This window comes from Ursus arctos, unplaced genomic scaffold (assembly GCF_023065955.2).
Source record: "Ursus arctos isolate Adak ecotype North America unplaced genomic scaffold, UrsArc2.0 scaffold_29, whole genome shotgun sequence".
In the NCBI taxonomy this organism is placed as follows: domain Eukaryota; kingdom Metazoa; phylum Chordata; class Mammalia; order Carnivora; family Ursidae; genus Ursus; species Ursus arctos.
Window position 1 is genome coordinate 19,512,240 of NW_026622974.1, and position 27,609 is coordinate 19,539,848.

At 35.7% G+C, this 27,609-nt stretch overlaps 1 protein-coding gene across 7 annotated transcripts in view; it reads left to right on the forward strand.

Moving 5' to 3' along the window:
- The window catches only part of PHF3 (PHD finger protein 3), an 84,551-nt gene that overhangs the window by 40,707 nt on the left and 16,235 nt on the right, over positions 1–27,609 (forward strand). For 4 of the 7 annotated variants that reach the window (XM_026507143.4, XM_026507140.4, XM_026507141.4 and 1 more), the window contains 4 exons: positions 4,327–4,488; positions 8,926–10,708; positions 16,537–16,846; positions 27,007–27,190. In XM_026507143.4, coding sequence (XP_026362928.1) covers positions 4,347–4,488; positions 8,926–10,708; positions 16,537–16,846; positions 27,007–27,190 — 2,419 coding nt within the window. In that variant the 5' untranslated portion in view covers positions 4,327–4,346. Of the gene's footprint in view, positions 1–1,375; positions 1,520–3,324; positions 3,421–4,326; positions 4,489–8,925; positions 10,709–16,536; positions 16,847–27,006; positions 27,191–27,609 lie in introns of those variants that run through there. The other 3 variants (XM_057304047.1, XM_026507144.4, XM_057304048.1) reach the window with 3 other exon arrangements.

Genomic DNA, 27,609 nt, shown 5'->3' on the forward strand with positions numbered 1-27,609 from the left:
GCACCACATTCTCTCTCCCTTCCCATTCCTATTCCCTCATCTCTCTTTTGGTAAAGGTGATTCTCCCTACCTCACCTCCTTCCATTTCCCCTTTCCCATTTGTCGCTTATATAGAAAAATCATCTTTTGTCCCTTTAACTTCCTTCAGTTGATTGTCCCCTTTTCTTTTACCCTTAAACTTCTTAAAAATAAGAGACTGCAGTTGTCATTCTTTACTCATTCACTTTTTAACCTCTTGTCATCTGATCCTCTGCTTCTGCGTGTCAAATTAGTGGATTTTTCTGCATTATTTTCTCTTGTAGCATTAACCTTCCTGATCCCTACTTCATTGAAATTCTCCTTACCTTTTTTTTGTGTGTGATGTATTACCTTGATGCTTCTTTAAACTGCTCTTTTTCTTTGTATCGTCAGTATATCCAAAAAGTGAAGTCAGCGCTCCACTTCCAAATTTGTTCTTTCCAACTTCTGTCTTTTGATTAGTGAAAACATTTTTCCCTCACTCATCAGCATTTAAATTTTCCTGACCCCTTCTTTTCCCTAGTTCCTTTCCTCAGCAAATATTTCTGGAGTGCTTCCTATATTACCAGGTTATTATTCTAGGTTCTGGAGTTTGAGCAATGAATAAATAGAGTTCTGACTTATAGAGCTTACATTCTAGTGGAGAAGATAGTTAATAAACAGGTATTTAATCAGGTAGTGTCAAACATGTTTTAAAGAATAAAGTATACTAAGCATCAGTAGGCAGTGATGGGAGTATGTGCTGTTTTGGATAAGATTGTTAGGAAAAAAAGTTTCTCTGAGAAGGTAATATTTGGGTATGACTTGAAGAGAGTGAGCCACATGGAAATGTGGGAGAAAAGCACCCCAGGCAGAGTTAATAGCAACTACAAAGACCCTGAGATGATCTTAGGCTTTCCTGTGTCAGGAAAGTCCTGTGTGACTGGCGTAGAGTCAGTCATAGAACGGTAGGTAAGAAGTCAGTGAAGTTGGCTGGGGAAGATCTTAGGTCCTGTGGGCCCTGGATAGGATTTTGGACATAAATCTAAGTGCGGTGGTAAGAGTTTGGAGGGTCTTGAACAGAAGAATGGTAACAAGATAGGACTTCATATTTTAGAAGGATCACAGTGATGACTGTGTGGGGAGTAAACTGTGTGTGTGTGATGAGTGTGTTTGGGATGTGTCAGTAGAAGAACCTGTGACACTATTATGGTATAGTTTTAATAAGAGATGATGGTAATTTAGAGTAGAATGTTAGTTAAGGTGGTGGTAAATGGTCCAGATGAGTGATAGGTTTTATTAATTTTTTATTTATTTTTTTAAAATTTATTTTATTTTATTTTTATTTTTTAAAAAAGATCTTATTTATTTGACACAGAGAGAGACCACAAGCAGGGATAGCAGGAGAGGGAGAAGCAGGCTCCCTGCTTCTCAGCAGGGAGCCCAGTGTGGGGCTTGATCCCAGAACGCTGGGATTATGACCTGAGCTGAAGGCAGACACTTCACTGGCTGAGCCACCCAGGTACCCCAAGACTTATTTATTTTAGAGGATAGAGAGTGTGTGTGCATGAGCTGGGGGAGGAGGTGAGGGAGAGGGGAAGAGAGAATCCTCAAGCAGAGCCCAATGTGGGGCTCCATCCCAGGACCTAGAGATCATGACCTGAGCCAAAATCAAGAGCTGGCCTGCTTAACTGATTGAGCCACCCAGGTACCCTGAGCGATTATGTTTTATAGATAGAACTAGCAGGATATGCTGATCACTTGATGTGGTATATGAGGAGAGAGGAGCTAAGGATAGTTCTGGAGTTTAAGGTTTGAACAGCTGGGTGAATGGAGGTTCCATTACTGGGAATACCTTAGGAGGGGCAGTTTTGTTGAGGGATGGGTAGAAGCTGTGTTTATTTTCAGTATGTTAAACTTGAGATATCTGTTAGACCTAGTGGAGATGTCAAATTATACTCTTCCAAAGGTCAAATGTGAGCTTGGGGCTGGAGAAAATAATTTTGGGAGTCATCCAAGTATAGGCGATACTGGATGAGATCACTTAGGGGGTTTTGAGTGCAGATAAAGAAGAGAGATGGAAGGACTGAACCCGTAAGTCCTCCAGTGTGTAGACCTCTACAAGAAGAGGAAGCTCTATCAAAGGATATTGAGAAGTAGCTGGAGAGATAGGAAGATGTGTGATGTTCAAAAGCTAAGTGAGGAGAAAGATTCAGGAGGGAGAGATGGGTCAGCTATGTCAGAGGCTACTAGGAAAGGGAGTAAGATAAAAACCTGATAATTGACCTTTGGATTTGGCTTGCTAAATCCCATTGATTTTTTTGCTTTGTAATATAGCCCTAAAATCCAGAACATATCTTTTTACTCCCTGCGAACAAACACTGTTAATCAGGTGTTTAATTGCCCTTCTCCTGGACTATTTTCCTCTTTTGAGTTTTTCCTTTCTCTCCTGATTACAATACAGAATACATGCTGATTGTTAAAAAAAAGTTGGAAAACACAGAGACAGTATAACAATGATGTAAAAAACTTAAATTCTTTATCTGCCTTACCACTAGAGATAATCACTGATAACACTCCAGGGCTTTTTTTCCCTATCCATTTCTGCCTATGCATATCTGAAATGCATATATTTATATATGCTTTTATATAAAATTGGGATTAAAATAGTCTTAAATTTTATTTTTTTAAATGAATATTAAAATTTTTTTGAGAATGTGTGTGAATGTGTGACAGCATAAGTATTTCATCATGGTGAAATAGCCTTCTAACTGAACTTTACACCCATTTTCCCCCTAATTATATCTTACGTGAGTCCTGATGAATTTTCCTGAAGTATATTCTTCTCTAAGCTTTTAGTGCATAGGATAGTGATTGAAGCGTAGACTATTTTTGAGAGTAATACATGCATATAGCAGGAAATCTGGAAAACAGGAAAGAAGTATATTATCTTTTATAGAGTAACTATTATAGTTTTCAACTATTTCCTGCTAATAATCTTTTTTTCCTATTTGTCTAAATGTACATACACATGCATTTTGTTTTTTTACCAACAAAGATCACACTGTGTTTTCTAGCCAGCCCTTTTTTCATAATTCATTCTATTTATAATTTATTGGTCAAAGTATATAAGCAGTTTCATTATTCTGTTTGTTGTCAAAGTGCTCTTCAAAAAGATTGTACCATTTGAAAGTATATTTATAAAGAATTTTGTTCTCTTTAAATTTTAGGATAGACCACTATCTTGTTGAGCTCTTTTAATTGAAGTTCTTCTTGGATACAAAGATGAGGACTAGATAACTTCTTGAGGTTCCTTCTAACCCCTAGGATGAAGATAATAACTAACATTTGTATAGTGCTCTAAAGTTTACAAAGTGAGTTCTCATACATCATCTCACTTGATCCTCACAACAGCCCTGTGAGGTAGGTAGGACAGGTATTGTTATTCTCATTTTAGAGATAAACTGAAAGAGAGGTTAAGTGACTTGGTCAAGTTTTATTTAAGTGTTTTAGCTGGGATTTGAATTCAGGCCTTCTGATCTAAATAATTCTTTTTACAAGATTTCATACAGCTGCACATTTAGAATTGGTATATGTCAGCTAGTTAAGTGAAATAAAATTGTTATATACAGAAATAAACCCAATGACAAAATAAATACAGTGTTCATATTTTATTCAATGTCCCCCAGTCCTTTTCCATATCTCCCCCTCCCCATTAAATGAAATGCTCTCTCTTTTGACTAGAAGGTAATTTAATTATATAGCTATACACCTACCATTTTACCTGGCATTTGGGAGAGGGGGAAGTTACGTTTTTCATTTCTTTCTATGTATATTTTTTTGCTACTATTTAAAGGTGTACCTGTATTTACTTTCTACACGTGTAGCATGAAGTCTTTAAGTAATAGAATTATACTTTGAACTAGAATCTTTTGGCTCTAGCATGAACTTAGAATCACAAGCTTTTCAGGGTATTAAAATTTTGTACTACTTTAACTAAAATTGGGATAATTGAGTATTTCAGGTATAGTTGCTTACGATTTTCACAGAGGTACAGTGAATAATAAGTGAGAATGACAGTGGTGGTCAAATCAAGAACAATTATAGCTAATCTACTCTTTGATTAGTTACCTCATAAGGTAAATTTTGTAAAGCTGAATTGGGAGCTTGGTAGTGGCAATATCATAAAATAGACGTAGATTTTCAGGACTGTGTAGTATAGTATTGCGTTAAAATGTCTCACAATGTTTTCCGTAACTGCCTTTAAATACTTAAGGTATTCAATATTTTTAAAAATTAATTTTCTTGTTGTTTTTGTTTTTTCTCTAGTTGTTGGTCTCGACGATATTATGGATGAAGGAGTTGTTAAAGAAAGTGGCAATGATACCATTGATGAAGAAGAACTGATTTTACCTAACAGGAATTTGAGGGACAAAGTAGAAGAAAATTCAGTGAGATCACCAAGAAAATCACCTCGTTTAATGGCACAAGGTAATCTTCCTGAGAGGTTGAGCTAGAAAATCAAAGGTATAGGGACAGGTGGGGATAGTTCGTAAACTTGCTAAGCAGAGACCATATTTTCATGATGTTTGCTAGTCTGAGCATTTTAGTAAGATTATATCAATTTGTTGGTATAATTTTTAAAAATTTTTACTGAAATTATATATTTACAAAATTTGAAGGGTTGACTAATTCTGTAAAGTTTCTAATGCCTATTTTCCTTTCCCCAGAGGAAATCATTATTAACTTTCCCAGCTGGCTTTACTAATTTTTTGGTATTTACTTCCATGTCTCTAAGTAACATATGTATATTGCTACTTTTTGATTACACTGATGTGTAGGTATTTATTGATTTCCCACTCTGGATGATGAACTTAGTGTTTGTCTTCTTGTCCTTATCTCACAAAAGTATATTTTCTCATCCTTCTAGTAAGTAATTTTGGTAGATCAGTAGTAATTATTTATGTTATTGTGACTATGTGCTGTTAGAGATGACTGATTTAATAAACTAAGGTTACTTTTCCTATACAACTTTTTGTCTTTCTGATTTAATAATTGTTTTTGCTCATTTGCTTATAGTTTTGTACATTTGTACACAGACTTTTCTGTGTACATACCAGTAATAACACCTCAGCCACTCTGCTAGTTGTCTAAGTCTTTCCTAAAAATATGTGTGCACATCAGATACTCTGTCATTTTCATTTTATTGAAGAAGTCTCTTGGAGCTTTCTTATCTGCTCCCATGTGCATTGGTTTGTTAGCCCTGTATAAGCCTGATGCATAGCTATTATCCAGGGATCTCCCTTTACTATTCTTCTGACGATTCTGTTTGGTGTTGTAGTTCTTATTTCCTCTGTTTTGGGCTTAACTCCTTCATTTTGGTGACAATTCTTCTAGTAGTTTGCTGTGAAAAAGGAACATGGAGATATGTTATTTTAAAACTGTGTGTCTGCAAATGTATTTAATCTGGTCTCACATTGGAATTACAGTCTGGTTGAACATAGAATTCAAGGTTGGACATAATTTTCCCTCAGAAATTTGATAGTGTTCCTCTGTTTTCTTCTAACTTCAGTGTTGTTGAGAAGTTTATTCTGATTCCTTTTTTTTTTTCTTTTTTGATACTTTCTGCTGGAAGTTTGTGGAGTCTTCCTCTTCAGCTCGAGTGTTTCGATATTTCTGATAATGTATCTTGTTGTGAGTGTATTTTAAGTATTGAGTTCTGGATACTCCATAGATCCTTTTAGTCTGAAAAGTATTATTCAACTCTGGGAAAATTTTTTGTATTATCCATTGGTAATTCCTCTATTTTCTCAGCTCTTTCTTTCTGGAACTCATTATTCAAGTATTAGGTAGGGAGGACTGGCCCTTCCATTTTCTTTATGTTGCCTACTTTGTACCTCTATGTCTTTTTCCTCTACTTGGTGAAGTTTTTTCATGCTTATCCTCCAACTTTTCCATCATATTTTACATTTCTAATTTCTGAATATTCTTTTTGTTTGTTTTGGGAGTAGTCCTTTTTGCAGCATTGTGGTCTTGTTTCATGAACACTTTATCTTCTGCTGTCTTTCATAAGGTATTTAGTTTAAAAAGTGTTTTAAAAAGTTTTTTTTTTTTTTATCTCCTTCCTTCCATGGTTTCTTTTTTCTCCATGTTGCCTGTGTCTGTGTCTTTCTGTCTGTCTCTCCATCTTTCATGTTAGAGACTTTTCCAAAATGTCTGATAGTTTGCTTATGTTTAAGAGTAGGGGACTAAAACTGTATGAAACTAAAAGGTTAACACTTAAAAGAGTGGGTGGGTTGTGTTTTGTCTACTGTGAGCTTCACTGTATGGTTCTTTGGTCATGCGGAGTTTTTTTGTTTGTTTGTTTGTTTTTTGAGCAATCCCTAATGTCTTTATTCCCTTAGGCTCATTAGATTGGTAGCATGTTACGGGAATCCTTTCAGGGAAGCTAACAGGGTGTCTCAGCTTTGAATATATATAAATTCACTTAATGTCACAAATTTCAGTGTACTTTACTGCCACTTTTATCTGTGCCTGATGTTCCTTAGTCTAGAAACCCTGTTTTTTACTCTTCCAGAGAGCAAGCCTCCAGTCTTGGATTAGGACCAGGAAAGGGCAGTTGCCTGGCAGATGGCATTGGGGAGAGGGAGCTAGGGATCTAACTGCTTCTTAAGCAGCTTTCATCCACACTTTAGAATCATCAGGGGTCACCAATTCCTAACCCTTTTGAGGTATTAATTGTATTCTTGCCTACGCTGCCATCTTAGAGTTTGTCTTTTTTTTCGTCTCCTACATCTGTTAACTTCTTGAGCATCTCTTGTTTGACTTCTGGAATTGTCACCGTTTTCTCCTGTTCTTCCTTTCATTTTAGATTTATGTCTTTTGTATAGCATTAGTGTGGGTTTTCAGAAGTGGATTAAGTTAGATGTGTGTATTTATTTTATCTTTTCGTCAATTTATATAGATAGATTAAAGATTTTATTTATTTTAGAGCAAGTGCAGGGAGGAGCAGAGGGGGTGAGAGAGGGAGGGGAAAGAATCTCAAGCAGACTCTGAGTTGGGAGCCCGATGCGGGGCTTGATCTCATGACCCTGATAACATCATAGCCTGAGATGAAACCAAGAGTAGATGCTTAGCCAGCTGAGCCACCCAGTCTCCCCACTCTCAATTTATATTTTTAATCAGCTTTTTAAATCTGTTATTTGGTATTACTTGTGACTTTGAGTAATGAAAAGAATAGGATGAACATTATGGACGATAAATGTTTGGCCTATTCAGCCAGGATTCAAACTAAGGCAGTTTATATTTAGAGGAGGAAAAACAACTTGATCTTTAGCTCAATAAATCAGTTACTATTGGAAAATGTTTTTTTTCATCTTAATTACCTTTATAGTTGAATATGCTGTTCATTTGTCATTTTTAGCAACAACCTAGATAATGGGTGTTAAAAGTTCATTTATTTTATTTCAAGGCAGACAAAGTAGAGCTGTAAATTATTTCAGGCTGTCTTCAAAGCTTAAAATATATAAAAATATTATTAAACTATTTAAAAATATCCACATATTGATAATGAGTCTTTAAGTTTTTAGTTATTTAAAAATGTTATATATTTGAGCATATGATAAACAGTTAATCCACACTAAGTAATTTTTAAAAATTGTTGAGTACTTATCTAATGATGAAATACTGTGCCACGTTCTGGGGGAATTAGAAGGGGTCTCTAAGACTAGGATGACTGAATAATTTTGTGTTCAAGCTAGGACACTTTTGAGAGTAAAAGAGTGTGCTGTTAATAATCATATCAGAACTATATGTGTCACCTAGGACTGTTACAGGCAAATGAAGACACATGATACCTTCCTTAAGAGTTCAGTGCTTTATGACAAGTAAGCAAGTGTTTAAGTATTGGTGCATAGTAGGGTAGGAGTCTTTTTTTTTTTTTTTGATAATTGATAGTGTTCAGTTTTCATGCAGAGTTTATTCGGAGGCATTGAATGTCCATAGGCTTGGAAATCACTTATTTTGTATTTCAGTTTGTGGGTTTTTCTAATTAATGAATCTACGTTAGCTCTCTTTCCTTCTAGTTTCTTTTCACTCCATATGTTCTCCTGGAGGGTGTATCCAGATAGGGAAAAGAGGAAAAACTCATATAGTGGATTCTTTGTTAGGAATATTGTTAAAGGTGGGAAGCTTTATTATTTTCATATTTTCCCCATTTTCTTTTATGATATATTTTCTTGGCTTAAATTTCTTTGATTGTAATTTCTCTTTATCTGTGTTTAGCACTTTCGCATGTGCTTCATTTCTTAGGAATAGCTTGTATGCTAAAATGGTGATACAAGTGAAGGACATTCATAAAAAGGAGTTAGAGTTCTTGTGAGGCTGTGTTTTGAAACTCACACAGATCCTGTTTGTGATAGGTGGTCTAGTTCATATTTTGCTGGAACCTGAGCGTGTTCGGTATTATTTATTTAAAGATATTTAATGTTAAAAAGAAAGACATTTGGTGTTTAAAACTGTGTGACAGTCTTGCTTTATGATGGGCATTAATGTGAAGGAAGCTCATTTTACTTATTTTACTCCCAGCTTACTTACTATAGAAAAGAAACTTGATGTAAACATTCTTGTTTTGTAGTAGAGTATAATGTCAGTCTGAATTTTGTAGTTTTTTTCTCCTGCCAGAATTTATAGAACTTTATAAATATAAAACTTAACATGGGTGTGTGTGTGTGTGTGTGTGTGTGTGTGTATATGTATGTGTGTATATATTATATATATATGATCATCATGAGTAACTCTTCAGTGCATTTTCATTGAAAGGAGCAAATTTATAAGTCAGAGTAAAGAAATAATATATTCTGAATTGTATTGAAATAACACATGGCAAAAAGCTAAGTTATTTTTATTTATTTTTTTCCCTTGTGATAGAACAAGTAAGAAGTTTGCGACAAAGCACTATTGCCAAGCGTTCAAATGCAGCACCTTTAAATAGCACAAAAAAGACATCTGGGAAGACTGTATGTGCCCCTAAAGCAGGGGTGAAACATCCAGAAAAGTGTCAGATTAAAGAAGTTTCTGTGTCACCGAAACCTGAGTACCATAAAGAGAGCAGAAGGAGCAGCCGACATATTGGACAAATTGAAGTGGTCCCAGAAGTATCAGTGTCTTCAAGTCATTCTTCAGTGTCATCTTGTCTTGAAATGAAGGATGAAGCTGGATTAGATTCTAAGCAGAAGTCTAATAATCAGGGAGAAACAAATGTGCCATCTCATGACTTAAATTGTTCACTCCTTTCAGAGACTTGTGTTAGTATTGAAGAAAAGAAAAATGAAGCTCTGATGGAATGTAAAGTCAAGACTGTTAGTAGCCCACAGTTTAAGTTTTCAGATAAAGAAGAACAGAATGATTCTGTTGCAGATAAAACGGATGGCACTATTGTTGAAGAAGTGAAGGAAAAGGGGAAAGTTGAACAAGAATCAAATGAGACAGTAAAATTATCCCATGAAGATGACCAAATTATTGAGGAATCTGCATCTTCTGTTCCTGTCTCTGATGCTGCTGCTTGTACAAATCCAGATAAGACCGAAAAGAACCTTGTAGGTTTGTCTTGTTCTGTGGATGAAGTAAATGAATGTAATTTGGAATTGAAGAATACCATGGAAGTTGCTGATAAAGCTAAGAACTCCCTTCAAAGAAATGAAATAGAACCATTGGGTTATTGTAAAGACACAGAGTCTAATGATAAGCAGTTGGAGAGCACAGAATTTAATAACTCAAACTTAGAGATGGTTGATACTAATGCTTTTGAACCAGAAAGTAATATTTTAGAAAATGCTGTTTGTGGTGCACCTGACCAAAATTCAGAACAGTTGAATATTGTTGAAAGTATTAAAATGGAGTCTCATGAAATAGCAAACCTTCAGGATGACAGAAACAGCCAGTCAAGTAGTGTTTCTTGTTTAGAGTCAAAAACGGTAAAATCCAAACAAACAAAACCTGTAATTCATTCTAAGCAAAACATGACCACAGATACTCTGAAAAAAATTGTTGCAGCAAAGCATGAATTAATGCATAACAAAACTAAAGTTAATGTCAAAAGTGTGAAACGAAATGTTGATGAACCAGAATCTCAGCAAAATTTTCATAGGCCGGTCAAAGTGAGAAAAAAACAAGTTGAGAAAGATTCAAAAATTCAGAGTTGCAATTCTGGTGTTAAATTTGTGAAAAATCAAGCTCATTCTATATTGAAAAAAACATCACAGGATCAAAATTTAGTACAGGTTTCTAAATCCTTGACTCATTCTTTGAGTGAAAAGCCTCATGGTCACCCTGGTTGCTCTAAAGAACCCCATCATCCTGCACAAACTGGACATTTATTACATTCCAGCCAGAAACAATGCCATAAGCCCCAGCAGCTGGCTGCAGCAATGAAAACCAATAGTCATGTGAAGGAAGAGCTTGAACATACAGGTGGTGTAGAGCATTTTAAGGAGGAAGATAAACTGAAGCTAAAAAAACCTGAGAAGAACCTACAACCCCGCCAAAGAAGAAGCAGCAGGAGTTTTTCTTTGGATGAGCCACCATTGTTCATTCCAGACAACATAGCTACTATAAAAAGAGAAGGCTCAGATCATAGCTCTTCATTTGAAAGCAAATATATGTGGACTCCCAGCAAGCAGTGTGGGTTTTGCAAAAAACCACATGGCAACAGGTGTGTGTGTGTGTGTGTGTGTGTGTGTGTGTGTGTGGCATGTGCATTAAAGAGAAATTGCTTTTTAGGGTGGGGTTTTGTGAGAACTTTTTTATAGAAAGAAATTATTTAACATACAAAGACTTTTGCAGAAACAAAAAATCCCTCATAATCCTGGATAAAATGATAGAAAGATGGAGCCACTGAATTTATAAATATATCATCCCAGAACATGTAAAAAAGCATAGCCTGACCAATGGCTGGTATATATTGAAATGTTTTGTCATTGTAACCAGTTAGAGAGTGTGATTTAGTTATTGCATCTGAAAGAGAAAAAAAGCTTGCTGCTAATCAGAAAACTGTTACACTGCTTTGGGTCTGTAAGTTATATATTATTTTATTTGGCTTGAGAAGAACTGGTAATAAAGTGTAAAGGTCATAATGGAAATTCTATTTTTCTTTTGAAGATTTCAAAAAAATTTTTTTTTTTTTGGTAAATGAAGCACACTTACCATGACTTAATACCACCACTTCATAACTATCAGAATTAACCACCATGACTTAATACCACCACTTCATAACTATCAGAATTAACCTTGGAATGAAGTTCGATAGCTAAAACAACTGTTAAATTATTCAGGTGACTTGTGTATGTAACACAAAATAGAAAACCTCTATTTCTTTTTTGGATGTTTTAGTGATTTGAAGGATTTCTTGCGAATTCTAATCTTTTAAGTGATTTTAGGATTCAGTGCTTTATAGCTTTTTGACACTGCCCGACCCTCCCCCGTGTATTTTTTTATTTGCTAGCTTCTTAAGAAAAGGAAAACAGGAGATGAAGTGGAGTTTGCAGCTACAAGATTGTCATGTTCAAGTGTTGAGATTGCTGTTGGAACTTCTATCAACATTGACATGTGAAAAGAACATAACTTGCACATTGTAATATTATCCTTACTCATGAAAGTAAATATTAGGATGACTTTTCCCAGTACTATCAGATTACATAAAAATGCGAAACTTTTTAGATAGGGACAATTTAGTATAAAGTATGTTGTGTAATTATTTTGTGTGGGAGCTGGTGGTTGGGAGAGAGTGGGTGGGAGTTCATGGGGCTATTCTGTAAAAAATAAGTTTTATGTGTTATGTCAAAAACATAACAAAGTTTTATGTCTTCCTTTATGATTCAGCCCATGTCCTATTTTTAGTCAGTGGTTACTCTTTATAACAACATATTCCAGTTTTAAAAATTTGTGTTTTATTTGAACATAGTGCTACATTTGTCCTCACATATGTGCTCTTTTAAGTTTTTGTTTGCTTTACAAAGATAGTTTTTTGTTTTTTTTTTTAAAGATTTTATTTATTTATTTGACAGAGATAGAGACAGCCAGTGAGAGAAGGAACACAAGCAGGGGGAGTGGGAGAGGAAGAAGCAGGCTCATAGCGGAGGAGCCCGATGTGGGGCTCGATCCCAGAACGCTGGGATCACGCCCTGAGCCGAAGGCAGATGCTTAACAACTGCGCTACCCAGGCGCCCCTAAGTTTTTGTTTGCTTTAAACAGCGTATTCAGATATTCTAAAATGGGCCTGCTAAATTTTCAGAATTAAGGGCTGGGTGGTGCTTTTACATGTTCTTTTAAGCCAGTACTTTTCTCTCTGCCAGAATCTTCTAAAAAATCATTACACTGACATGTGGTCTGAGTAATGGAGTAAGAACCTTAACTTGAATGAGTTTCTAAAATGAAACTTGAGCCTAGAGTTGGAAGTCGTTAAGTATGTTACCATGTTGCTTTGTTGCAGATAAGCTGCTCTTCTGATGGCCCAGTCCTCAGGAGTTTGCACAGCCTTTTTAACCATGGCTCACTTTATCAACGTCAGTTGTTTTCCTAAAATGAAGATTAAATTTTAAGTCCCATTGTGGTTCCCCACTCCCCCAGTGCCACCTTTTGTATCTACTCTATAAAACCTAGAGTTTCTTTGCCTCATTGTGGAAAATGACTTAGAATATTAGATAGGTAGGGATTTTGAGTTTACCCAATGTAATTAACATGAATACTATATAATGACATTGGAAACAATCAATTTGGGAAGCAACATTTCACATTACTTCAATTTTGTGAATAAAGAAGCCTAAGAAATTGATTGTTTTTTTCTTTACATATTAACTAGCCTTCACTACTTTTTGATACCTTGTGCTTGTATACATTGAGTTCACTCAGAAAATGTACCTGTCATACAGCATGTAATTTTCCTATTTTAATCCATGTATAAGATTATAAATTTATTAGGAAAGGCATATCTAGAAATAATTTTCATTCATTTCATGCACTAGCCATATGGAAAGCTGTTTGTTAATAAGACACTTGTGACAGCTTTACTTCTGTAAGGACTATTTTATAACTTCAGCATTTACGTGTATTACAACTGAAGTTAGCTTCCTATCTGTGCTTCAAGTTGGCAGTTACATTTTTAAATATAGATTTGTTCATGGCATCACCAAATGTAATAAATATTTGACCATAAGTAACTTCTATATGTATCCTAAAGACAATAGGTATGGACTCTTAACAAGTTACACATCAGGCTTCTGTTTTTGCTTCCATTTATTTTCCTCATTCAGCCTTGTAACAAAGGTATATTCATTATTTAAAAAACCGGACTACTTAATATTCATTTTTAAAAAATGATCTTTGGACTTATGTTTACATAAGCCAGTTGGTATTTTGGAAGGAAGAAGTGTGAGTCTTTTCATATTATCTATCTTGGAGTTTCTAGTATTTCCCTACCTCTCCAGAAGCTGTTTATATTTTTAGTTTGTAGTGAAGTTTCTTGCCCAGCTGTAGATGATTAGTATATTGGATGAAATTTAAAAACAAACAAACAAAAAAATCTCCATAGCAGAATGGATTCATAGCTTTATACTCAAATAAGAAATCTTTTTCTGAGAAGGAAATTTTCTTCCAGAATAAAAGATTTCTGTTTTTTCTCAAGATTTTAAGAGTTTGACAGATAACTATTTTTGTCTGCAGATTAGATTGTGAATGACAAAAACAGTGATTTAATCTTTATGTAGAATAGAATCATTTTAGAAAAGAGTGAATATATATTCACAGTATTAAGGTATAGATGTCACACACTTACCAGAACCGAACACCCATCTTGTAACATATCCATTGTTAGTAATTATAACACAGATATGCTAAGAACGGGAGTTCTCAGATGTTGCTTGCCTTTGTGATTTACTTTGAAAAAACTTGAAAGTTTTCTAAGAATATATTTTGGCTTATGCCAAAAAGATTAGAATTTTAGTTTTTGTCTTATAACAAGTCTAATTTAGTTTTTTATTTTTAAATTTTGTGTATGAACATTTAACAGTAAAAGAATACAACAAACATTTCTGAATTCTTCTATTTAACTGATTCATGCCTATCTGGTTTACTTAACTGATCCAGTGGTAAACTCCATACAACATTTTTTTTTTTTTTTAGTGTAGAAATATTTAACATCCAGGTTATAGTCTTTTCCATAAGTGATTTAGCCTATTAGTGATCAGAAATTCATGGCCAGAGCAGAAAATGGGGGATTAATTCTGTTAGCTATGTGGTTCTTACTCCCCCCCCCCACATTTTTGAACCATGAGTAATAATACACAAAGGGAAGAAAATAATATTCTCTTTTTGTGATAGGGCTTCCCCCCCGCAATATGGTTCATGAAATTTGTAGTACTTACAACTTAACAGACCTAGAAATGATCCATATTTACATTTTTATAAAATCAGTTTTATTTTCAAGTGAATTTGTCCTGTTTTTCCCTAGGACATGTGGAAATGATTTTTATCGATGACTTTTCAGAATTTTATGTAACTGCAATATCTTTTATATAAAAAACTATTACGATACCTCTGTAGATGGCACTAGAGATTTGCTTTTCAGAGCATCAAGTTTCAGGAGACATTTCCAAAGTAAGCTTGAAATGAAGCTTAGTTTTGTCGTCATAAGACAACTCTTCCCTGATTAAGAATTTGAAATTTTTAAATATGTGCTTATAATTTGATATTTAGATTTGAATATGGGGTAACAGCATAGCCATGGTCATAGTGTGTAGGTTTTTAGGTAGTGTCTTAACTGAAACTAGTCTAGACTTGCTTTGAAGAAATAATATAGCTCTGATAGTGGAAGTAAAGGGAAACGACTGCTAGCTTTCCTTCAGTAGTTCAAAGATATTCATATTACCTGCTTTCAAGTATAGTTCTTACAACTTTGCAACCTGAAATAGAAAAACTGTGCAGTTAACGTTTTTCACTTATTTTGTTGGCTGGAAGATCTGTATCATTGAAACATGGACCCATCTAAAATCTCCACAAGCCTAGATAGACCATTTCTATCTTGCAAACAAATACCACATTGTTTGAAAGTTTTCTTGCTGATCTGTGAGTCCAAAACATTGTGTTTTGTTTTTAAACAAAAACAGGAGGTTTTCATCTTTCTGTTTTTTCCCCCATCATTTTCAGAAATGATTTACTTCATAAAGCTAGCACAGGCATTACTAGTTAGGGTAAAGAATGGTGAATTATAAACATGAAGTCGTTTTCTTAATGCACAGCAATAGTTTGATACACAATAGAAAGGAACAAGAGGAAGAGAAAAATGTGCCACTGTTGAGGAATGAGTATTTGCTGTGACTTTTTTTTCAAGATCTGTAAGGACTGACAATTATTTTTATAATTTCAACCTTAAAACCTCTGGTATAAGAGAGTTGGCCCTATCAGTTGGCCAAAATGAGTTTTGGCATTGTTGGTGCCACTCTTACAAAATCAAAGTCTTTAATCCATTAAAGAATATACCTACATCTTTTTATCTTAACCTTTCAAACATACCTTGAATTACCCGAAGAAGAAAGAAAAATATTAAACATGATTAAGTGAGCTCTGTAGTTTACCTAACAATGGGTTAAAATTAAATAACATTCCTCAACTGCTGTGTGTACATCTGATTTACCATTTTATTAAAAAAAGTAATTCCAGGTATTTTTAAGTTAGAAAAACAAGCTTTTAAGACTCCAAAATCTTGTGTTCATTCATTTTTTTTCATTGTTAGTGAAGTTATTCAGATAAAATGTAGTAAAGGAAAACTTTTATGAAGAGATTGGAAACTTAAGAGAAATTCAGCCTAAATATTAATATCTTCATGTTAAAAATATAATGATTTTTATTCAGAGAAACAAGTTTATTATCTAAAGCATGGTCAGTAGTAAGGAATTTTGCGCTCAAAAGTATATAAAAAGATTCTTCAGCTTAATCACTGTGACACCATGAGCCAGAATGTTCTGAGTTCAGAATAGTGACATAGTTAAGGTGGTTAATAAACAATCTTGAGTCTCCATTTTGTTGGATTTCGAGTTGCATTTTTGCTGCGATCCTTTGTCATTCAAAATTATTCATTGGATGAACGATTCTTCAGTTTTAGATAGGGTTTCAGATGTGTGGGGTAAATGTTACTGTAACTTTGACGGATTGTCTGTGATCAGATTATCACAGCTCTTAACACCCTTCTCAGTGTAGAAATGTTATTTTATACTTTGTTATTCCATGCAATATGCTGACAAAGGTCAGTTGCCCTTTATTTCACCTTTATGGTTTTTTGTATTTTCTCATTCATACTAGACGGGATATATTTGACTTAAAAGTTCTGTCTTCATAGAACATTCTTTGAAAATTTGCTCCATGTTGAACCAGTAGAATGGGTAAAGATGGAAAACAAATATCAGAAAATGATTGAAAATTTAATTTAGGCTCACTTTTTAACATTTTTAAAAAAATGTATTAAATCAAAGTTTTTTCCCCTCTTTCCAGGTTTATGGTTGGCTGTGGGAGATGTGATGACTGGTTTCATGGTGATTGTGTTGGTTTAAGTCTTTGTCAAGCACAACAAATGGGAGAAGAAGACAAAGAATACGTGTGTGTAAAATGTTGTGCTGAAGAAGATAAAAAGACTGAAATAGTAGATTCAGATATTTTGGAAAACCAGGCTAAAGTTGAAGTTCATAGTGAAGATAGAACAATGGAATATGAAAAGCTTGGGTTATCAAAGCACACACCAACAAATGATAAAACCAAATATATAGAAGATACAGTGAAGCACAAGGTCAAAATTTTAAAACGGGTAAGCTTCTCATTAATGCATTCTTTTTGTTTAAGAACTTTGTATGGTCTGACAATTTGAAATTTCTCTTTGGGTTTCATTGTTCTAAGTTTATGTTTTCAAATGTATTTTTCCATAAAAATGAATGGATTTCTATTTAAAATATTTTGGCAGTCTTGTTGAAACCAGGTCGTGAAATCTTCAAAATATGTATATCATCTTATAGCATTTTGTGTAGTTTCTAGTCTCTAGTTTGGTACTTGGATTTTCTTTGATAGGATGTGTGTGTGATCTTGTGGTATTAAAGTGGTGCTGAGCTGTACGTTGTGCTTGCTGATAAGCTTTTAAAACTTTTCAGTCCATAACTATCTACTAATTCCTAAACCACATTTGACATTATTATTTTCAGGTAGAAGAGTTATTTTGTCTCTTTAAGGAAACATAGACTTAATGCTTTTGATTTTGTCCCACTGTTTGCTTGGAACCTTCACTTCATACGTTTTTCCTCTTAAGTCAGTTTTCCCTTACCTTATATTTTTAACTAGTTTCTAAATGTATTTTCTGAATAGAAATTTCAAGATACTTAGTCAATTACAGGAGAGATGTATAAAAGATTTAATGCTTTATCTGATTAAATTTTTATAATTTTCATTGTGTATTTGTTACCTATGATTTTTCTATTTTGTTGTTCTTATAATGGTGGGAAGGCGACAACCATGGCAACAAATACATGTGGACAGTCAAATATAATAATCCAAAAGACAGTGAACTCTTGGAGTGTTAGAAGAACCATGAAAATCTTTTAGTCCAACCATTGCGATTGAAGAACATAAGCGTGTTTTTTCCAAAATCATCTTCATTATTTATAAACTCAGTTCTTTGAGACACTCCTTATATTACAAATCTGGATTAAATTGCAGGTTGCTAGTCCTTGTGGCATCCAGCATTTTCTGGCTGCCCAGACATTTTGAGAATCAGATTATGTCCTTCTGACATTTGCTATTCCTTTTTATGTTGATTTGATTAGCACCAAAGTAATTGGTATAGAATTGAGAGCTCCACTGATAACAGTTTATAGCACATCTTTGGAAAACTTCTGTTAATTATTAACTATGAATCATCACTTCTTGGGTGTAATAGCTTGGCCATTCAGAAATATAGCTCATTGTTTTGTCATTTAGCTAAGTTGTTTCCATTTTGTCTAAAAAGACATGAAACATTTAATGTTTTGAGAAACCACTCTATCCATTCTCTGTATCAGAAAAGAAATTGAAGTTAGTCCGATTTTGTAAGTACACGTGCAATCCAAGTGATTACTGCTTCCTTTTCTTTTTGATGGTGAACTGTTGAATCTTATTTGGACTCTGCTGATATTAGTTTATGGAATCTGCTTTTTAAATATCACTTCTTATACCTAGATTTTATGTTGAACCATTTCCCGAGTTCCTGTTGTGTGCCAAGCATGGTACCAGACTTGGGTATATAGCACCGATTGAATTATGTTTCTGTCCTCAAGTGAATCTAGTTGGAGAGATAGAAAAAATTAGAGGATTCCTAGTCTAGAGAAAATCAGTTTTTTGGTATGTATTCTGTCTTCTTAAAGCCTATAAAAACCTATGATTATATATCATAGTGTTCTTTTCTCTGTCATTCTTTAATTTTCATTTTTTAATTTAAATCAATTAACATATAATGTATTATTTGTTTCAGAGGTAGAGGTCAGTGATTCATCAGTCTTCTATAATACCCAGTGCTCATTACATCACATGCCTTCCTTAATGTCCATCACCCACTTACCCCACCATGCCACCCTGATCCCCTCCAGCAACCTTCAGTTTGTTTCCTATGATTAAGAGTCTCTTATGGTTTGTCTCCCTCTTTGGTTTCGTCTTATTTTATTAATTAATTAATTAATTAATTTTTAATTATTTTTATTTTGTTACATTAGTCAGCATACAGTACATCCCCAGTTTTTGATGCAATGTTCCATAATTCATTATTTGTGTACAACATCGATGGTCTTGTTTCATTTTTTCCTCCTTCCTGTATGATCCTCTGTTTTGTTTCTTAAATTCCACATACAATTGAGATCATATAATTGTCTTTCTCTGATTGACTTAGCGTAATACTGCCTAGTTCCATCCACGTCATTTCAAATGGCAAGATTTCATTTTTTTCGTGGCTGAGTAGTATTCCATTGTATATATATACATCTTTATCCATTCATCTGTCAGTGGACATCTGGGCTCTTTCCATAGTTTGGTTATAGTGGACATTGCTGCTATAAACATTGGGGTACAGGTGCCCCTTTGGATCACTACATTTGTATCTTTGGGGTAAATCCCTAGTAGTGCAATTGCTGGGTTGTAGGGTAGCTCTATTTTCAACTTTTTGAGGAATTTCCATACTGTTTTCCAGAGTAGCTGCACCAGTTTGCATTCTCACCAACATTCTAAGAACGTTTCCCTTTCTCTGAATCTTCACCAACATCTGTCCTTTCCTGACTTGTTGATTATAGCCATTCTGACTGATGTGAGGTGGTATTTCATTGTGGTTTTGATTTGTATTTCCCTGATGATGAGTGATGAGCATTTTTTTTCATGTCTGTTGGCCATATTTATGTCTTCTTTGGAGAAATGTCTGTTCATGTCTTCTGCCCATTTCTTGATTGGATTATTTGTTCTTTGGATGTTGAGTTTGACAAATTCTTCATAGATTTTGAATGCTAGCCCTTTATCTGATAAAACATTTGCAAATATCTTCTACCATTCTCTCGGTTGTCTTTTGGTTTTATCGACTGTTTCCTTTGCAGTGCAAAAGCTTTTTATCTTGATGAAGTCCCAGTAGTTCATTTTTGCCTTTGTTTCCCTTGCCTTTGAAAATGTGTCTAGCAAGAAGTTGCTGTGGCCAAGGTCACAGAGGTTGCTGCCTTTGTTCTCCTCTAGGATTTTGTTGGATTCCTGTCTCACATTTAGGTCTTTCATCCATTTCGAGTCTATTATAGTGTATGGTGTAAGGAAATGGTCCAGTTTCATTCTTCTGTATGTGGCTATCCAATTTTGCCAACATCATTTGTTGAAGAGACCATCTTTTTTCCTTTGGATATTCTTTCCTGCTTTGTTAATGATTAGTTGACCATAGAGTTGAGGGTCCATTTTTGGGTTCTGTGTTCTGTTCCATTGATCTATATGTCTGTTTTTGTGCCAGTACCATGCTGTCTTGATGATTACAGCTTTGTAATATAGCTTGAAGTCCAGGATTGTGATGCCACCAGATTTGGTGTTCTTTTCAGCATTCCTTTGGCTATTCGGGGTCTTTCTGGTTCCATACAAATCTTAGGATTATTTGTTCCTGCTCTGTGAAAAAAGTTGATGGTATTATGATGGGGATTGTATTGAATGTATAGATTGCTCTAGGTAGCATAGACATTTTAACAATATTTGTTCTTCCAGTCCGTGAACACGGAACGTTTTTCCATTTCTTTGTGTCTTCCTCAGTTTCTTTCATGAGTGTTATATAGTTTTCTGAGTACAGATCCTTTGTCTCTTTGGTTAGGTTTATTCTTAGGTATCTTATGGTATTTGGTGCGGTTATAAATGGAATCAACTCCTTAATTTCTCTTTCTTCTGTCTCATTGTTAGTGTATAGAAATGCAGCTGATTTCTATGCATTGATTTTATATCCTGCCACTTTGCTGAATTCCTGTATGAGTTCTAGCAATTTTGGGGTGGAGTCTTTTGGGTTTTCCACATAGAGTATCATATCATTTGCAAAGAGTGAGAGTTTGACTTCTTTTGCAATTTGGATGCCTTTAATTTCTCTTTGTTGTCTGATTGCTGAGGCTAGGAGTTCTAGTACTATGTTGAACAGCAGTGCTCATAGTGGACACCCTTGCCATGTTCCTGACCTTAAGGGAAAAACCCTCAGTTTTGGACGCTTGGATGGCTCAGTTGGTTAAGCATCTGCCTTTGGCTCGCTCAGGTCATGATCCCAGGGTCCTGGGATCGAGCCCCATATCGGGCTCCCCACTCGGCAGGGAGCTTGCTTCTCCTTCTTCCTCTGCCTGCTGCTCCCCCTACTTGTGTGCGTGCTCGCTCTGTCTCTGTCAAATCAATAAGTAACTTTAAAAAAAGCCCTCAGTTTTTTCCCATTGAGAATGATATTTACTATGCACTTTTGTGGCTTTTATGATATTGAGGTATGGTCCCTCTATCCCTGCACTGTGAAGGGTTTTAATCAAGAAAGGATGCTGTACTTTGTCAAGTGCTTTTTCTGCATCTATTGAGAGGATCGTATGGTTCTTGTCCTTTCTTTTATTAATGTAGTGTATCATGTTGATTGACTTGTGGATGTTGAACCACCCTTGCAGCCCAGGAATAGATCCCACTTGGTCATGGTGAATAATCCTTTTAATGTACTGTTGGATCCTGCTGGCTATTATCTTGGTGAGAATTTTTGCTTCCATGTTCATCAGGGGGATTGGTCTATAATTCTCCTTTTTGGTGGGGTCTTTGTCTGGTTTTGGGATCAAGTTAATGCTGGCCTCAGAGGATGAGTTTGGAAGTTTTCCCTCCATTTCTATTTTTTGAAACAGCTACAGAAGAGTAGGTATTACTTCTTCTTTAAATGTTTGATAGAATTCCTCTGGGAAGCTGTCAGGGCCTGGACTTTTGTTTGTTGGGAGATTTTTGATTACTCCTTCAATTTTCTTTTTGGTTATGGGTCTGTTCAGGTTTTCTATTTCTTCCTGGTTCAGTTTTGGTAGTTTATACATCTCTAGGAATGCATACATTTCTTCCAGATTGCCTAATTTGGTGGCATATTAGTTGCTTATAATGTGTCTTATAATTGTATTTCTTCGGTGTTGGTTGTGATCTCTCCTCTTTTATTTGTGATTTGATTTATTTTGGTCCTTTTTCTTTTCTTTTTGATAAGTCTGGCCAGGGTTTTATCAATCTTACTAATTCTTTCAAAGAACCAGCTCCTAGTTTTGTTGCTGTGTTCTACTGTTCTTTTGGTTTCTATTTCCTTGATTTCTGCTCTAATCTTTATTATTTCTCTTCTCCTGCTGGGTTTAAGCTTTATTTTCTGTTCTTTCTCCAGCTCCTTAGGTGTAAGGTTAGGTTGTGTTTTGCAGACCTTTCTTGTTTCTTGAGAAAGGCTTGTATTGCTATATACTTCCCTCTTAGGACTGCCTTTGCCGCATCCCAAAGGTTTTGAACAGTTGTGTTTTCATTTTTCATTTGTTTCCATTTTTCATTTGTTTCCATGGATTTTTTAAATTCTTCAATTTCCTGTTTGACCCATTTATTCTTCAACAGGATGCTCTTTAACCTCCATGTATTTGAGTTCTTTCTAAATTTCCTCTTGTGATTGAGTTCCAGTTTCAAAGCATTGTGGTCTGAAAATATGCAGGGAATGAATCCAGTCTTTTGGTACCAGTTTAGACCTGATTTGTGACCCAGTATGTGATCTATTCCAGAGAATGTTCCATGTGCACTGGAGAAGAATGTGTATTCTGTTGCTGTAGGATGGAATGTTCTGAATATCTCTGTGAAGTTCCATCTGGTCCAGTGTGTCATTCAAAGCCCTTGTTTCCTTGTTGATCTTCTGCTTAGATGATGTGTCCATTGCAGTGAGTAGGGTATTAAAGTTGCCTACTATTATTATCGATGTGTTTTTAAATTTTGTTATTAATTGGTTCATATAATTTGTTGCTCCCATGTTAAGGACATAAATATTTACAATTGTTAAATCTTTTTGTTGGATGGACCCTTTAATTATGAGATATTGTCCTCCCTCATCTTTTATTACAGTCTTTGGTTTAAAATCTAATTTGATATAAGGACTTTCTTTTGATGTCCATTAGCATGATAAATGGTTTTCCACCCCTTCACTTTCAATCTGGTGGTGTCTCTGGGTCTAAAATGAGTCTCGGGGTGCCTGGGTGGCGCAGTTGTTAAGCGTCTACCTTCGGCTCAGGGTGTGATCCCAGCGTTCTGGGATTGAGTCCCATATCAGGCTCCTCCTCTGGGAGCCTGCTTCTTCCTCTCCCACTCCCCCTGCTTGTGTTCCCTCTCTCACTGGCTGTCTCTTTCAAATAAATAAAATCTCTTAAAAAAAAAAAGAATCTCTTGTAGACCGCATATTGATGGTGGTTGTTTTTTTTTAATGTTATGTATTTATTTATTTTAAAGATTTTATTTATTTATTTGAGAGAGAGAGACACACACACAAGTAGGCAGAGAGGCAGGCAGAGGGAGGGAGAAGCAGGCTCCCTGCTGAGCAGAGAGCCCGATGCGGGACATGATCCTAGGACCCCAAGGTCCCCCAGGGTCGTGAGCTGAGCCAAAGGGAGACCCTTAACTGACTGAGCCACCCAGGCGCCCCTGGGTCTTGCTTTTTTATCCAGTCTGATACCCTGTGTCTTTTGATTGGGGCATTTAGCTCATTTATATTCAGAGTAACTACTGAAAGATATGAATTTAGTGCTATTGTATTACCTATAAGGTCACTGTTTCTGTATGTTGTCTTTGTTCCTTTCTGGTCTCTGTTACTTTTGGGCCCTCTCTTTGCTTAAAAGATCCCCTTTAATATTTCTTGCAGGTCTGGTTTAGTGATCACAAATTCTTTTAGTTTCTGTTTGTTCTGGAAGCATTTTATCGCTCCTATTTTGAATGATATCCTTTTTTTTTTTTTTTAAAGATTTTATTTATTTATTCGACAGAGATAGAGACAGCCAGCGAGAGAGGGAACACAAGCAGGGGGAGTGGGAGAGGAAGAAGCAGGCTCATAGCAGAAGAGCCTGATGTGGGGCTCGATCCCAGATCGCCAGGATCACGCCCTGAGCCGAAGGCAGACGCTTAACCGCTGTGCCACCCAGGCGCCCCTGAATGATATCCTTTGGATAAAGTATTCTTGGCTGCATATTTTTATCATTTAGCACCCTGAATATATCATGCCAGTCCTTCTGGGCTTCCAGGTCTCTGTGGATAGGTCTGCTGCCAGCATAATGTTTCTGCCCTTGTAGGTTACAGACCTCTTACCCCAGTTTGCAAGCTTCACTATTATATGTTGAGAAGTTGATCTATTTTTATGGATTTTGAGTGGGGGTTCTCTGTGCCCCCTGGACTTGAATGCCTGCTTCCTTTCCCAGATTAGGGAAGTTCCCCGCTATATTTTTGCTCCAGTATACCTTCTGCCACTCTCTTTCTCTCTCTTTCTCCTCCTCTGGAATCCCAATTATTTCTAATATTGTTTTGCTTTATGGTATCGCTGATCTCTTCGAATTCTCCCCTCTTGATCCAGTAGTTGTTTATCTCTTTCTCAGCTTCTTTATTCTCCATCTTTTGTCTTCTATAGCACTAATTCTCTCTTCTGTCTCATTTATCCTAGCAGTTAGAGTCTCCATTTTTTATTGTATCTCATTAATATCCTTTTTGATTTCTACTTGATTAGACTTTCTTTATTTCTTTTATTTCTCCAGAAAGGGATTCTCTAGTGTCTTGTATGCTTTTTTCAAGCCCAGCTGGTATCTTTATAATCGTTATTCTGAACTCTAGTTTTGACCTCTTATATCCATACTGATTAGGTCCCTGGCAGTCGGTACTGCCGCTTGTTCTCTTTTTTGAGGTGAGTTTTTCCGTCTTGTCATCTGTCCAGAGAAGAATAGATGAATGAGAGAACAAAATACTAAAATGGCAACAGTGACCCCAGAGAAATATACACTAAACAAGTCAGAAGAGACCAGAAACTGGGGGTGGGGGTGGGAATATATATATATATATATAAAATCAGACAGGTGAACAGAAAAGAGCAATACACTGGATCCTGTGTGTATTTTGGTTTGATTGTTAGAAAACCAGATCCCAAAATTTTAAAGAAAATATATGTACAAAAATGAAATTAGATACATTGAAAGGATAGAATGTAACTGTAAAAATGAAAACTAAAAGACAAAAAAAAAAAAAAAAAAAGAATATAAACAGGTGAACAGAACAGAGCAGTACACTATATCCTGAGTGTATTTTGGTCTCTTTGTTAGAAGAAACTACATCCTAGAATTGTAAGGAAAGAAAAACTTACATATCTATAGAAAAATAAAATTAAATACAACAAAAGGATAGAATGTAACTGTAAAGATGAAAATTAAAAAAGAGTTTAACAAAAAATAAAAAAGAAGAAAAAAAGAGAGAATATGATCAGACAGGTGAAGAGAACAGAGCCATACACTAGATTGAGTGTATTTTGGTCTGTTAGAAGAAACTGCATCCCAAAATTGTAAAGAAAGAAAAACTTACGTATATACAAAAATAAAATTAAATACAATTAAAGGATAGAATGTAAGTGTAAAAATGAAAATTAAGATTTTTAAAAGTTGATAAAGTAAGAAATGGTTGAGAAAGGAAGGAGGAAAAAAATTAAAATTGAAAGACTAAAGAATCATGGGAAAAAACCATGACTTCTATATATTATTTCTCCTGGCATTGGAGTTTTGCAGTTCTCTGTGATCGGTAAACTTGGTGTTAGCGCATGTTCTCGCTGATCTTTTGGGGGAGGGTTCTGTTGCGCTGATTCTCAGGTGTCTTTGCCCTGGGCAGAATTGCATGGCCCTTGCTAGGGGGCCAGGCTAATAAGTGGCTCTGGATGGTTCTATGTGACTTTTGTTTTCCTGTAGGCTTTCTGCACTGCTTTAGAGGATGAAAATGAAAATGGCAGCCTCCCAGTCTCCAGTCCTAGAGCCTAGAGAGCTCGGGGCTCCCCACTCAGTGTCCCCTCAGGGAAAAGCAGTCATTCACTCCTGTCTCCCTGGTCTCTGGCTGCATTCTGTGCCCACCCAGACTGTGACCAGCATTTCTGTCTCATGGCACGTGACCCCATTTGGGAGTCTCTAAATCCTGCAGACTCCTGCCAGGCACACTTGCGCTCCTCCCCCCACCCCCACACCCCGGCTCCTGGGGAAGGGAAGAAGGGGTTCTCAGGGTGGCTCTGACACTTGCTAGGCCCCTCTTCAGAGGTGGTCATCTGACCGTGCCGCAGTTCGCAGTATATGACAGCCCTGAGTTGAGAGCCCACTTCTGGACTCAATGATTGCAGCCAGCTTCTCTGCTCTGATGCCTGGGAACTCTGCCACACTCAGGTACCCCCGATCTTCCTGTAACCCTGCGGATCCTCAGACCACACTGTCCTACCTAGAATTCCACCCTGCTTCGCCATCTGAGCACCTTTCAGGCAGGGATGTCCCTCACTAGAGCAGACGTTTAAAAGTTCTGATTTTGTGCCCCCCTGCTATATCACTTTCTGGTGCTGGCTGACAGAGGCTCCCTCCCCCTACAGTTTATCTTCCCATATATCGCCTCAGATTCACTTCTCCACACCTCCTACCTTGCAGAAAGTGGTTGCTTTTCTATTTGTAGAGTTGCAGGTATTCTTTTCTTAGACCTCCGGTTGAGTTTGCAGGTATTCAGAATGACTTCATACCTATCTAACTGAATTCCTGGGACCAGATGAAACTAAGGTCTCCTACTCCTCCACCGTCTATGGAAAAACTTCTCCCTGTCTTTCAAACAGTACCATGATGTGATTAATTACTTTAAAGGGTCTTAGAATTCTAGTTCACTAGTAGTACTTTGTTGGTTATAATTAGGATGAGAGTAGCAGGTATCCTGATGGTTTGCTCTACTTTATGGAAGTTAAAATTACCAGTTGATACAGTGAGAATTTAATTGATAAACTTATAGGTGGGTGTGATTTCATTTGTTTTAGAAAATAGTGAAAAATATAGATACCTATTTCTCCACAATCTCTCCCTCCTTTTTCCATATCTACAGCCAGCTAAAAGAACTTACTATCTTGTATCTAATTTTTTCTAATATCATTACTGGGAAAATGATATCCAGGTTTTTTAGTTCTCCTTTATAAACTGTTATGTGTTCTGCAAAATAGGCGCTTAACAAATAAATGGATTTTGAATGAGAGAGTGAATCTCTTTTTTTGCTGTTGAGAGTTATTTTTGTACATCTTTTAAAAAAACTTTTAAATACTTACTGGGTTAAAGAATATAATGTTTGCTATCTTAAGAGATTATAATACTAATTAGGTTTAATTTTTTTCATCCACAAACTCTTGAGCCTTGCTTTAGTAGTTTTCATTCTAATGAATTAAATACTGTTTTTTCCAAGGAATCTGGTGAAGGCAAAAACTCATCAGACTGTAGAGATAGTGAAATAAAAAAATGGCAGCTAGCTCCTCTTCGAAAGATGGGACAACCAGTTTTACCTCGGAGATCCTCAGAAGAAAAAAGTGAAAAAATACCAAAAGAGACTACAACTGTTATTTGCACAGGAGAAAAAGGTTCCAAACCAGGTAGTAAGATTAATAAAAATTATTATGTACTAATAAAGTTATATTTCATACACTATGTATATTTTAGGGAAATTTAACCATTTTAACTTTGTAATGGCAATAAAAATAGTTTAGGTGATCTTTCTTGAAATTAAAAACTATTGCTCTAAATTCTGGGAAGGACTAGCAAACTTAATAAGATCCCGTCCTCATGGCCCTTAAACACTAATAGAAGACAGACAATAAGTAGACAAGTAAAATGGTGTGCTATTTTTGCAGTGTTTAGGCGCTGTGAAGAAAAAGTAAATGGGGTTAAGAGTCACAGTTGAGGAGAGTGGTGGGAGTTGGTTCTAGATAGAATGGAGGAAGTAACTTGTGAGGTGGGATTTGAAGGGATGGGAACTTTTTTTAGAGGACTAGGTAGTGCAGTGCAGTCTAAA